The sequence below is a fragment of the Cynoglossus semilaevis genome, chromosome 3 (assembly GCF_000523025.1).
Source record: "Cynoglossus semilaevis isolate Cse_v1.0 chromosome 3, Cse_v1.0, whole genome shotgun sequence".
Lineage (NCBI taxonomy): Eukaryota > Metazoa > Chordata > Actinopteri > Pleuronectiformes > Cynoglossidae > Cynoglossus > Cynoglossus semilaevis.
Genome location: NC_024309.1, coordinates 10131343 through 10141620, shown reverse-complemented (window position 1 = coordinate 10141620; position 10278 = coordinate 10131343). Strand labels below are relative to the sequence as shown.

The window sequence follows — 10278 nt, the reverse complement described above, 5'->3', positions numbered from 1 at the left end:
CAAATTGAAAACGCACCTTTGTAACTTTAATATTAGAGCATTATCTGTGTACATTTTGTGAAGATACTTGGTCTCACCATCTACTGTTATAACTGTCATTTTGTTCATTTAAAATGTGGGTACATTCTGCTTGTGTATTTTGTTTTTTTAATGTTGTTACATGAGTCTTTACATTTTTCTTATTTGTGTATTTTGATATTCTGTTGTTTTTCTTGGATTTGTCCTGACTCTAACCGTACCATGTTACTCTGATGCCAAATACATTTGACACAAGTAAATTGCATCTATCTGTGAAAGCTTTTAATGTATACATTTCCCCCCAGGCCCAATCCCCCTGTCCACATACATGCGTATTTACAAGAAGGGTGACATTGTTGACATCAAGGTAAGATGCTGTTTACAAACACATCTCTATGTTAAATAAAGAAACAAAAATCACATTTTCACACATTTGTTCGCACACTAAAGTATGATGAACAGCACAAGGTTTACATAAGTTTCACCTCAAACTTTCCTCATCTTTATCATAAAATGCAGGTGCATGAAGTATATATTTTGTAGAAATGTTTTTAGGTATTAGACATGGTAGTCTAATGTTTAATGAGACCTTGTGATTTCTCTCCAGGGCACAGGTACCATTCAGAAGGGTATGCCCCATAAGTGCTACCATGGCAAAACGGGACGAGTTTACAACGTAACCCAACATGCTGTCGGTATCATTGTTAACAAGCAGGTCAAGTAAGTACAAGATTATATTTTAATTAATAAAGTCAGGCTTTAATAATAAAACCTGACTAAAGAGCACTTTTTAGTCTCTTTAGTCTCTGTTAAGTTTTTTGATGTTCTCACTGTTTTGTTTTTTTTTTTTTTTTTGTTTTTTGTTTTGGTCATTTGTAAAGTGCTTTTATTTATCCATATCTGCCTGCATTTAAATCTTCATTTTCTAAAGTCAAATGACATTTGTTTTAGTGGAACAACAGTTGTAATGTTTTATTTTATGTCAATATGTGAATATTATGGATTTTATTTGCTTAATTAGTGTCAAGTTTCCAACATGTCTTCAAACACTAGACTTAGAGATTTCATTAATTCCTGTTATAATTGAACAGATTGTTCAGTGCATAAGAAGAAAAAAAACAACTTGTGACCTCACTCATATGGTTGGTTCATTAAAAAGGGAATTTTATTTATCTGCTTGTTTTTGCACCCCATCTTCACTTTGCCATAAGGATACCTGTGTCCTCTGTGGTCATTCCTGTGGGGTAGAGTATCACCTCCTTAAACACTCCAGTCTGACTATTGTTGGACCTGGGGTTGTGTTGAGGAGACAGCACAGAAGTTCTGATACGTCAACATTGTTGCCTTAAATGTTGTGCTAACGGCAGGTTGACATGCACCATCTGTTTAAAGGTTATGAGCATTTTTATTGTTTGGGATTTAAACAGGGGCAAGATCCTGGCCAAGAGGATCAATGTGCGCATTGAGCACGTGAAGCACTCAAAGAGCAGGGACAGCTTCCTGCAGCGTGTCAAAGCAAACGAGAGCAAGAAGCTGGAGGCTAAGGAGAAGGGCACCTGGTTTGAACTGAAACGTCAGGTATGATGTGGAAAATGATAAAGAAGTTAATTTTTGTTCAAAGTTTTACTTCTTTGTTATGCTTTTCTTATTTGATCACTTTTTTTTTCAACTTTATAAATGGTTTATCTCCACAGCCCGCTCCTCCACGTGATGCTCACTTTGTCAGCACCAAGAAAAACGAGCCACAGCTCCTGGAGCCCATCCCCTATGAGTTCATGGCATAAAGTGCTCACGGAATAAAAATGTTTGTATACCCAACACGCCACTGACCTTGTCCTCATTTCAATAAATATTGTTTACATTTCTTCATTTTCTTCTGTACACTGCAAAACCTCTATGTATTAGCGGTGACTGCTGTAAGTCAAGAAGTCATTGATTTATGGCAGAAATGGAAAAAAGTAAAGATAGTTGTACAGCATACATAGTTGTACATACTGAAGCCGGTATGTGCAATGTGCTTAAAGATAGTAATGTTGAAGAGGTTTCCTTGGATGAAATAAAAGTGAGTATGATTAGATATCTAAATATCATAGAGACATCTGGGGGTGAAATGTTTGGACATCAGTAGTAGAGACATGATTGAGATGGACCAAATGTCATAACACAATTAATGATTTGAGTTGGTGCTGCCAAAAAGTAAGAGGATGATCACAATGGAACCTGGAAAAAACACTTGACAGTTAACAGACTGGTATATTATGATATGATCTGTTGGGGTCAAACATTTCTTTTATATGATAGCCCTATTTTGCTGCTTCATATTTTTCTTCTGTTTCTTTGTTCTGTTTATCTTTTACCTCTTGTCGTTTTTCTGATTCTCTCTACCAATTATATTTCTTTTCACAGGTTAAATATGACAACCAACGTCTAATTTAACCAATTAAAACGAAAGATAGTTTTCAGTTATTTATTCCTGTGATTTGCCAGAAAAATGGTCGATAAAACGGCTAATGGCTAACGTAAATAGCGGCTGTCAAGAAAACGCTTGAATTCCATTGGCAGCAGTTGTTACACTATTTGGCCACAAGGTGGCACTGTACTACGTTCATTTAAAGTTTAACCCCAAACCGCGGACATTGTCATTTTCCAGTGCCCAGAGACGTTACAGATGTCGGTGTATTGATTAAAATAGAGTTTATAAACGTCATTGTTTGATACGGAGTGGAGCCACAGAAACCACACAGTATAACACGACGTTTAACAAACGACCCAGCCTCGGGACACACTTCACCTGAATCTCTCAGTCATGACCCAATTCTTTGACGCTCTCGTTTTAACTGTACAAAAATAGTAATGTAATACATCGCCTTGATTGAAAGGTTGAGTGATATGACCTAAAATTGACATATTTTTATGATATAACATCATATCATTTTATTAGATATAACATACAATATATAGGCTACTTATAATAATATAATAAAATGTGTTAAACGTCCGTTATCCAACATGGCTGCCCCACAGAGAATTTGTTTTCTCACAACATTTAAAAAAAATAAAACAAGTGTTAATTTTGGACGATTTATTTTTGGACGAATATTTTTTATTATAAAGTGTTGAAGAACTTAGAAGAAGTTAAAGGACTATCCAGTCCTACGTTTCTCAAAGTTTAGTTCAGAATTACCGTTGTTGTGTAACATTATCAATACTTTCTACTGAATTCATTGTTTAACTGCTCCAGTACAACATTGATTTGTTACAATAATATACTGTGTCATGTATCAGCTGTTGAATAACACACCCCTCAAGAGTAGCAATTATTTATTTATGTTACCATAAATAAAACATATACATCATTTATAGGCAGACATGAACAGCTTCTTGTGGTGTGAGTGTGTGTGTTTGTGGAGCACTTGGTGTGTGTGTGTGTGTTTAATCAGTGGAGGCTGAATGGCTGGCTGGTTATGTGACTAATAGGTTATCTCATCCCACCTCAGTACTTTACCCAATATTTACACGAATTAGGACCAGTTTGCAGAGATACGGTCTGCAGCTGACAAGATGGAGTGTCTGCAAGTGCGTGTGTGTGTGTTTGAGAGAGAGAGACAGGGAAACAGAGCAAGGAAAGGAGACAATCATTTTTATATACCAAGAATCTTGTTAAAGAATAATTCACCTTGAGTTAATGTTGAGAGAAAAAATGTTGAATATTAGGAATAAGGGAAGGAGTGATTGTCCATAATCCCAAACTGGCTGCTGCTGCTGCTGATGGCACCTTCTGGAGCATCAAACCAAGAGTCATCTTTTTAACCCTGCTGGCCTAAGGTCAGGGAATCCAGACCAGGGTTTTATCAGGGCAGAGTAATAAGTATCCAACAACCTGAGGAGATAAAACCAGGAAAACAGATGGAAAAATAAAACCCAATCAATCAGTGTGTGGACGGACAGCTAAAGCCCTTGGTATTGATCCCTACTGGCTGGATTTAGCTTCAAGTATTTTAGATAAGAAAAAAAAAGTCATGTATATGAATGAAATTATATTCCCACAGATCCAACACATTTCATATCAAAACATTTCCATTTCTATAGTGTTGTTGTTTTTTAAAATCAAATTTTTAGTTACTAAAATCTGACATCTGATCAGTTTCAGTTTAAAGCCGACCTCTTCATCTACAGTAGGTCCATTGTGAATGTGTTTGTGTGTGTGGGTGAGTGTATGTGTGTGTTCTCACAGATACACCAGGGTGTCATGTGTGGCACTGACTCATGGAAGTTACTGATTGAAAGATGAATAGTAAACAGAGAGAGAGAGAGAGAGAGAGAGAGAGGAGGATTGTGGATAAAAGCGTCGGAGCACTATGAACTCCTTAATCACACACGTTTGACAGACACAGATTGAGTCTGTCAGCTCAGAGCAGCAGCTCAGAGCAGCTGTATCGACTCAGGGTGTTACATATTAACCACACACAACATGCACACACAAACACACTGACTTGCAGTACAAATGTGGAAAATCTACCAAACCATACCTTAGAAACAATATGCTAAATGTTGGCTTGGTAGATGACAAACAGCACAGATATACAGTGGAGAAAACAGGTGGAAGAGCTCAAAGTTAGCTAAATACAGATCTGAACATTAGCTTTTTGATATGACAGACAAAATTTGGCTGTGAAATTTAAGAGCACATAAAAGGGTAAAACTGTTATCTGAGTTTATGTTAAACGTACCTTAAAGGTGTAAATAATATTTCCACTATAATAATTGTTTTAAAAGTTAGGAACTCAGTTTTCTTTATTATTGTACACAAGAGGATTTAATTCCTAAAAATAAAACCTCAGAAAAAAACCAGTGAAAAAAGCTGCGATCATGACAGTAATATTTTTGATTGTCGTGTGAGAGTGTGACCCTGTGTGTGAGTGTGTGTTCCCACGTGATCTGTGTGTTTGGGATCGGCCCGAGGGTTTGACAAAGGCCGCAGGAAATCCCGGCTCAGTCCAAACAGAGTGCATGCTGTATCTCTGTGTGTGATAGGTGTGGTGATAGGGTCGGTGGTTATCAGAGGTGGGGGCAGGCGTGCTCATATATGTGCATATTGGGCCAGCTGTATTGATCCGCGGGGCCTGACAGCAGAAGAAGAGGAGGCGCTGGTGGTGGGACGGACCGGATGAGGAGAAGGAGGCTGATAAGAGTGTGGACTGACAGAGGCCTGTTCACCTGCAGCACGGCAGGGCAGTGAGTGAACGCCCAACAGGCTCTCAATAGGCCTTATTCACAAAAGTCAGTCAAAGGTTTCCTGTGAGAGCATGGCTGTGGGCCGACGGGGTCATCTGACATGTTTGGACAAGCAGATAATGTCAGTGGATTGTTAGTCACTCTGACTGGTTTTTAACCTTTAACTATTTTGCCCTCAGAAAATGTAAGGCGTATTTATACACCTTCAAAATCAAACTATAATGAACTAGTGTTCATTATATGTGGGAAAGTTCTAATCAGCCAGGATTGTTAAAAAATGTTAAGGAACGACACTATAAAATATGTGTCTTTTTTTTTCTTTTAAAAAAGTCGTTTTATTGTTGCTATGCAAGGAGACTTGACATTTAATTTTATAATAAATGTTGTTACTGTGTTTGGGCAAATTTTAAATTATGTTTAAAATCAACCATAGTTTTTTATATCAACTTGTTGCCATTCTTTTTTGCTACTTAGTTTATCCTGTTAGCTTTAGCAGAAGCTGGCTTTTCCTAACCTTTTTCTATTCTAACTTTATTTTAGCTAGAATTTAGCATTGCATGTTTATTATTTTTACTTTTTTCCTCTGTGAGTTTTTTGTCTTTATAAAACTATGTTCTATTGTTTTTCTTTAGCTTAACCTCAGGCCCCACCCTCGATGATGTTTGGCTGTTTGATAAACGTAACGTAAATATCAAAAGGATTGTGCAGCGATAGCTGACGTTCACTTCCTGTGTTCTTAAAAGGTACCTTAATTATGTGTCGTATTTAACACTGATAATTAAAAAATATATAGCAAAATTCTATATCTTAGATAATATTTTGATTCAAATGTGACAATTTATTTGGTTTAGACAATATTAAAATATTGTCAGTGAAATAAATCCTACTGAGGCCAACCCGTGGGACCAGACACATTGTTTGGGAACGACTGTGTCAAAGGCCCTGAGAATGACGATTTTAATTCTTGACATAACAATAAATCACAGCTATCAGAAAACAATATTGTAGGGTTGATAAGATTAAGATTAGAACACTGAGTACCGAGTGTGTGTGTGTGTGATTACTGCAGACAGACAGTCGCCTCTCTCCTTGCTTGTTCACCTCAGACAGAACAGAAATAGCAAGGAGCCTGGGTGACACTTTTAAAGCCTGGATCAATAAATACGAGAGTCTGAGTCATGAAAGTTAATAATGTCTGGGCGTCAGAGGCGTCAGTGCTAAACCTTGGTTATTCTTCAGGTCACACATTTCCCACTTGAAATACACTCCCACACCAGACTACTGAAGCCTGGTGTCACATGTTTGAATCTCACTGGAATACAACTTCACCCCTATGACCACAGGTGGTACAGTCCAATAAGATAAATGCAGCACAGGTGAGCAGCAGGCTGTAGGTCAGTGCATGTCCTGCTCCTTAACCAGACTAGTTTGTCTGTGACCACAACACCACATCTGACATTCCTTATTAAAGATGGGGGAGAGGTTACAAAGTCAGAAGAGCTACATTTGCTCATTTTTCGATTGCAAAGCTAAATTTACTAAGTCGTGGAAGCTAGAGGCTCATCTGTGCAAACACACGGGGTTGGTAAGTGGCTCGGGGTTGGTTGGAAGGAGCCCAAACATCGTGACATAACTTGTGAACGTGACGACTAGTAAATCGAGCTGATTACAATTGGTATAAATGATGTTTCACAACAGAAACCCTTCTCCTGTGAAAGCTGTGACAAGAGCTTTTGTACTCGGTACCAACTGACCAGACATGAGCTCACCCACAGTGGTGAGAAACCACACAAGTAAGTCTCTGATTGGGGTAAAAAATAAAGTCACTTTCTGCTCTGTAAGTCGACGTTTCGTCACGTTTAAATCTGTTCCTACCGGCACGTGGTCTCCAGGTGTTCGGCCGACGGCTGCTCTGAAGCCTTTATCACTAATGCCAGCATGAAGAACCACATGGCTCGAGTTCACCAGCACTGGGAGAAGCCATATAAAGTACCCCATGGTTTTTAAATGTTTTTGTTTTGAGTGTGGTTGGATTTCTCTGGGTCACTTTTGCCTCTCACCAGTGCAACTATCAAGGCTGTGGAAAAGACTTCAACAAGAGGAACCAACTCAGGAGTCACCAGGCCGGGCACGGGCAGCCTGGTGCTTTCAAGTAAGTGACTTGTATAAAGCTGATGCAAAGAATTATTGACTTATTGAGTTAAATGGGTTTTTTTTCTTAATGTAGATGCAATGTCCAAGGATGTGCTAAGGAATTTCCTTCTCAGGGGAAACTGAAGAATCATGAAAAAGTCCACAAAGGTTGGTCAGTTACCAGGAAAATGGCCAGTTGATTTATGCTTTTGTTTTTGAATTCATGTGTTGAAGCAGGCTGGGATCACTAAAAGGTGCTCTTAAAAAAATAAATCCGCAGGTTACCCTTGCGAGACGGAGTCGTGTCCTTTCCTGGGACAGACGTGGACGGAATATCTTAAGCACAGAAAAGGACACAAAGGTATGACGGTGATACTGAGCCGGAGACTTATTGATGCACATCTTATTGTTCTTCAGACATTATTAAATTGACCTCTGCTGTTCCTCAGTTAAGGTGCCGTGTGCAGAGTGCAAGAAGCAATTCAACAACTCCTGGTTCCTGCACCTGCACAGGCTGCAGGTCCACTGTGGCCAGAGGAAGACGTGGTCCTGCACTAAAGACGGCTGTGAGAAGGAATTCACCCGAAGCTTCCACTTGGAGAGTCACGTTCTGAGTGAGCACGATGGGAAGAAGACCTTCAGCTGTGCCCACCCTGGCTGTGAGAAGAGCTTTGCCATGAAGGTAAACAAACCTAAGGCAGATTAAACTGGTTTCTACTGATGTACACGTTGCTGTTTAATTGTCTTTAATCTTTCTCCTAAAAAGGTTAAAATAAGTAACTGTGCTGTGAAACTATAATTTCTGTTTATTTATGAACTTGCTAAAAATTACTTTCGGTGAGTGGTTGAAATTTTAAATGACTTTGTTTGTTGACTGAATGATTAGGAAAGCCTGTGGCGCCATGGAGTGGTGCATGATCCAGAAAAGAAAAAACTGAAGGTAACGTCCCTTTTTTTTTTTTGGTAATTTTTTTTTTGGATATTGTGTAAATAATCCTCATTTCTTCACCAATATAACAGAAAATCAAAGCCAAAAAGAATCGACCCCAGCATAAGGCACCTGTGGTCAGACCGGCAGCTACAGCCAACGTCACCAAGCTAGCTGCGAAGCTGAGAAAAACTACTTTAGTGGATAAGAAATCCTGAGGCTCGTTCATGAAAATATTTTTGGTTTGATGTTGAAAGAATTTATTTGACATTTGTGTTATCTTCTGAACACGGATTTGGTTTTGTTTTCTGTTGATGAATAACCGTTTCCAATTTTGGTCATGTTTTTGACTTTAAGCCAATTTGATTTGCTGTATTAGTATTTGAGCTAATGCTGACTTGTTCTTGTTTCTGCCACATTTTGATTTTGAGGTTCTTTTGGTTGAAACACTTGTTTCTTGTTTGACTTGGAGTCTTTTCAAAGTGCTTAAGATTTGTGCCAGAAAGTGGCAAAGTTTTCCTGCTATTTTTTGGCTAAATAAGAGCTGTTGCAGGTTATTTTTGTTCAACATTTATAATTTGTCTTCAAATTAACTTACAGTAAGGTTTCAGTTTATCTCTAATACAGTGGTTTCCATGGACTGGCATGTAATCCACTAAAATAAAACTTGCTGTATATGATTAAAAAGTAATGCATGTTTTGTTCTACAGCAGCCCTGCTTTTCTTTTTGCAAAAGTAATGCATGTTTTGTGCTACAGCAGCCCTGCTTTTCTTTTTGCATTTAGGTTTTGTAGAAATAAACAGGGATATTAAAGCCACCTTTTGTCTGTTTCAAGGCATTTTTTTCCCCCCAAACCTCCCGATTTTGACTATAGTAAAATGTTTTTTCTCGTGTAAAGATGCTAAACTTCCATGATCTGATCACTTGTGAAAGAAACATGCTAAAGAAGGATGATTCCTTCGAAGGACACGTTTATTAAACAAACACACATTCACACATGTATAAAAGTCCAGCTGATGGACAGCTGGTTGTGAAGGTGATGAGGCCTAAGTGTGAGGCAGGTTTTTCTAATAAGGCCTGAGGCTTATTCAGATGGATGCAGCGCTGGAGTTGCAGAACATCTTGATTTAACATGATCACATCCCAGGTGATGCAGGACAATGGGCTACGTTATTTTAAATTCTACGTCTACCTGCAATGATGCATCCACCTGAATACAGCCCTGCAATCTACAACTGCCCGGTGAGATGAATACAGCACAGACCGCCTGTTAACAGTTACAGTACCATTCTCCCTGTGGGAGCGAAGACAACATGAACATATGAACACAGCAGTGTGTGTGTGAGAGCAGTCTGTCGAGTGACGTGGCACGATCTGGATCAGGTCCCACCCGGTCAGGACAGGCTTGGTCCTGCTGGGTCTATTACAGTTCTGAATGCATTTGGTCCTGGATTAAGCCCGGTATGGAGCGATGTACAGTAGCGCGTACCAGTTCACTTTGGCCAAGGTCGTTCCCAATATAGAACATTCTGGTGGGAGTTAGCGTGGAGCCCAGCACTGCCCCTGATCAGGCCCAGCTATACCAGACTGCCCGGCCAGGAGACCACAGTGAGGGCCACCCGGCTGCGCTGCTCCTTCAACATGGGCACCAGCGCAGAGTGGCTCATTCCTGTGGTGGAAAGGCCGTTGACTGCCACAATCATGTCACCACACCTAGAGTGACACCAAGAGACAACTGAGTATGTCATAAAAATAGACCTGGACAGCTGCTCTAATGTGGGTTTAACCAGCCCTAAATTAAAAGGCATCACATAAAAATATTGATTTGACAAGACTTCATATTAAAGTGCCTCATAGACAGAGTATATTAAGGACCCAAAAAAACCTCTTTTATTATTAGAGTATTTTGAACTTGTAGTTCAAAATACAGTATCTGATTGTTCCTGTTTTACATTCACCAGTC

The 10278-nt window shown here is 39.1% G+C and overlaps 3 protein-coding genes across 3 annotated transcripts in view; 2 read left to right on the top strand and 1 right to left on the bottom strand.

The window, feature by feature from the left end:
* Positions 1 to 1836, top strand: part of rpl21 (ribosomal protein L21) — a 28168-nt gene extending 26332 nt beyond the window's left edge. Inside the window, exons 5-8 of the mRNA XM_008308012.3 lie at positions 324 to 385; positions 626 to 738; positions 1446 to 1596; positions 1713 to 1836. Coding sequence (XP_008306234.1) covers positions 347 to 385; positions 626 to 738; positions 1446 to 1596; positions 1713 to 1802 — 393 coding nt within the window. The 5' untranslated portion in view covers positions 324 to 346 and the 3' untranslated portion in view covers positions 1803 to 1836. The remainder of the gene's footprint in view (positions 1 to 323; positions 386 to 625; positions 739 to 1445; positions 1597 to 1712) is intronic.
* A 4792-nt stretch (positions 1837 to 6628) lies between these two features.
* On the top strand, positions 6629 to 9040 carry gtf3ab (general transcription factor IIIA, b). The gene is made up of 9 exons (XM_008307998.3): positions 6629 to 6838; positions 6952 to 7046; positions 7146 to 7242; positions 7317 to 7405; positions 7481 to 7554; positions 7667 to 7747; positions 7836 to 8068; positions 8273 to 8326; positions 8407 to 9040. The coding sequence occupies exons 1-9, from the start codon at positions 6725 to 6727 to the stop codon at positions 8530 to 8532; spliced, it is 963 nt and encodes a 320-aa protein (XP_008306220.1). The 5' UTR covers positions 6629 to 6724; the 3' UTR covers positions 8533 to 9040.
* Positions 9041 to 9051: 11 nt separating this feature from the next.
* Positions 9052 to 10278, bottom strand: part of lnx2a (ligand of numb-protein X 2a) — a 10593-nt gene continuing 9366 nt past the window's right edge. Inside the window, exon 11 of the mRNA XM_017031764.2 lies at positions 9052 to 10038. Within this exon, the coding sequence (XP_016887253.1) occupies positions 9893 to 10038 (146 nt within the window). The 3' untranslated portion in view covers positions 9052 to 9892. The remainder of the gene's footprint in view (positions 10039 to 10278) is intronic.

What these genes read in the sequence shown, in the direction of transcription:
- gtf3ab (XM_008307998.3), top strand. Translation starts at nt 6,725, where the DNA reads ATGGGGGAGAGGTTACAAAGTCAGAAGAGCTACATTTGCTCATTTTTC. An exon ending in AGTGGTGAGAAACCACACAA is followed by an intron (nt 7,047 to 7,145) that starts GTAAGTCTCTGA and finishes CGTGGTCTCCAG; the next exon opens with GTGTTCGGCCGACGGCTGCT. An exon ending in TCATGAAAAAGTCCACAAAG is followed by an intron (nt 7,555 to 7,666) that starts GTTGGTCAGTTA and finishes ATAAATCCGCAG; the next exon opens with GTTACCCTTGCGAGACGGAG.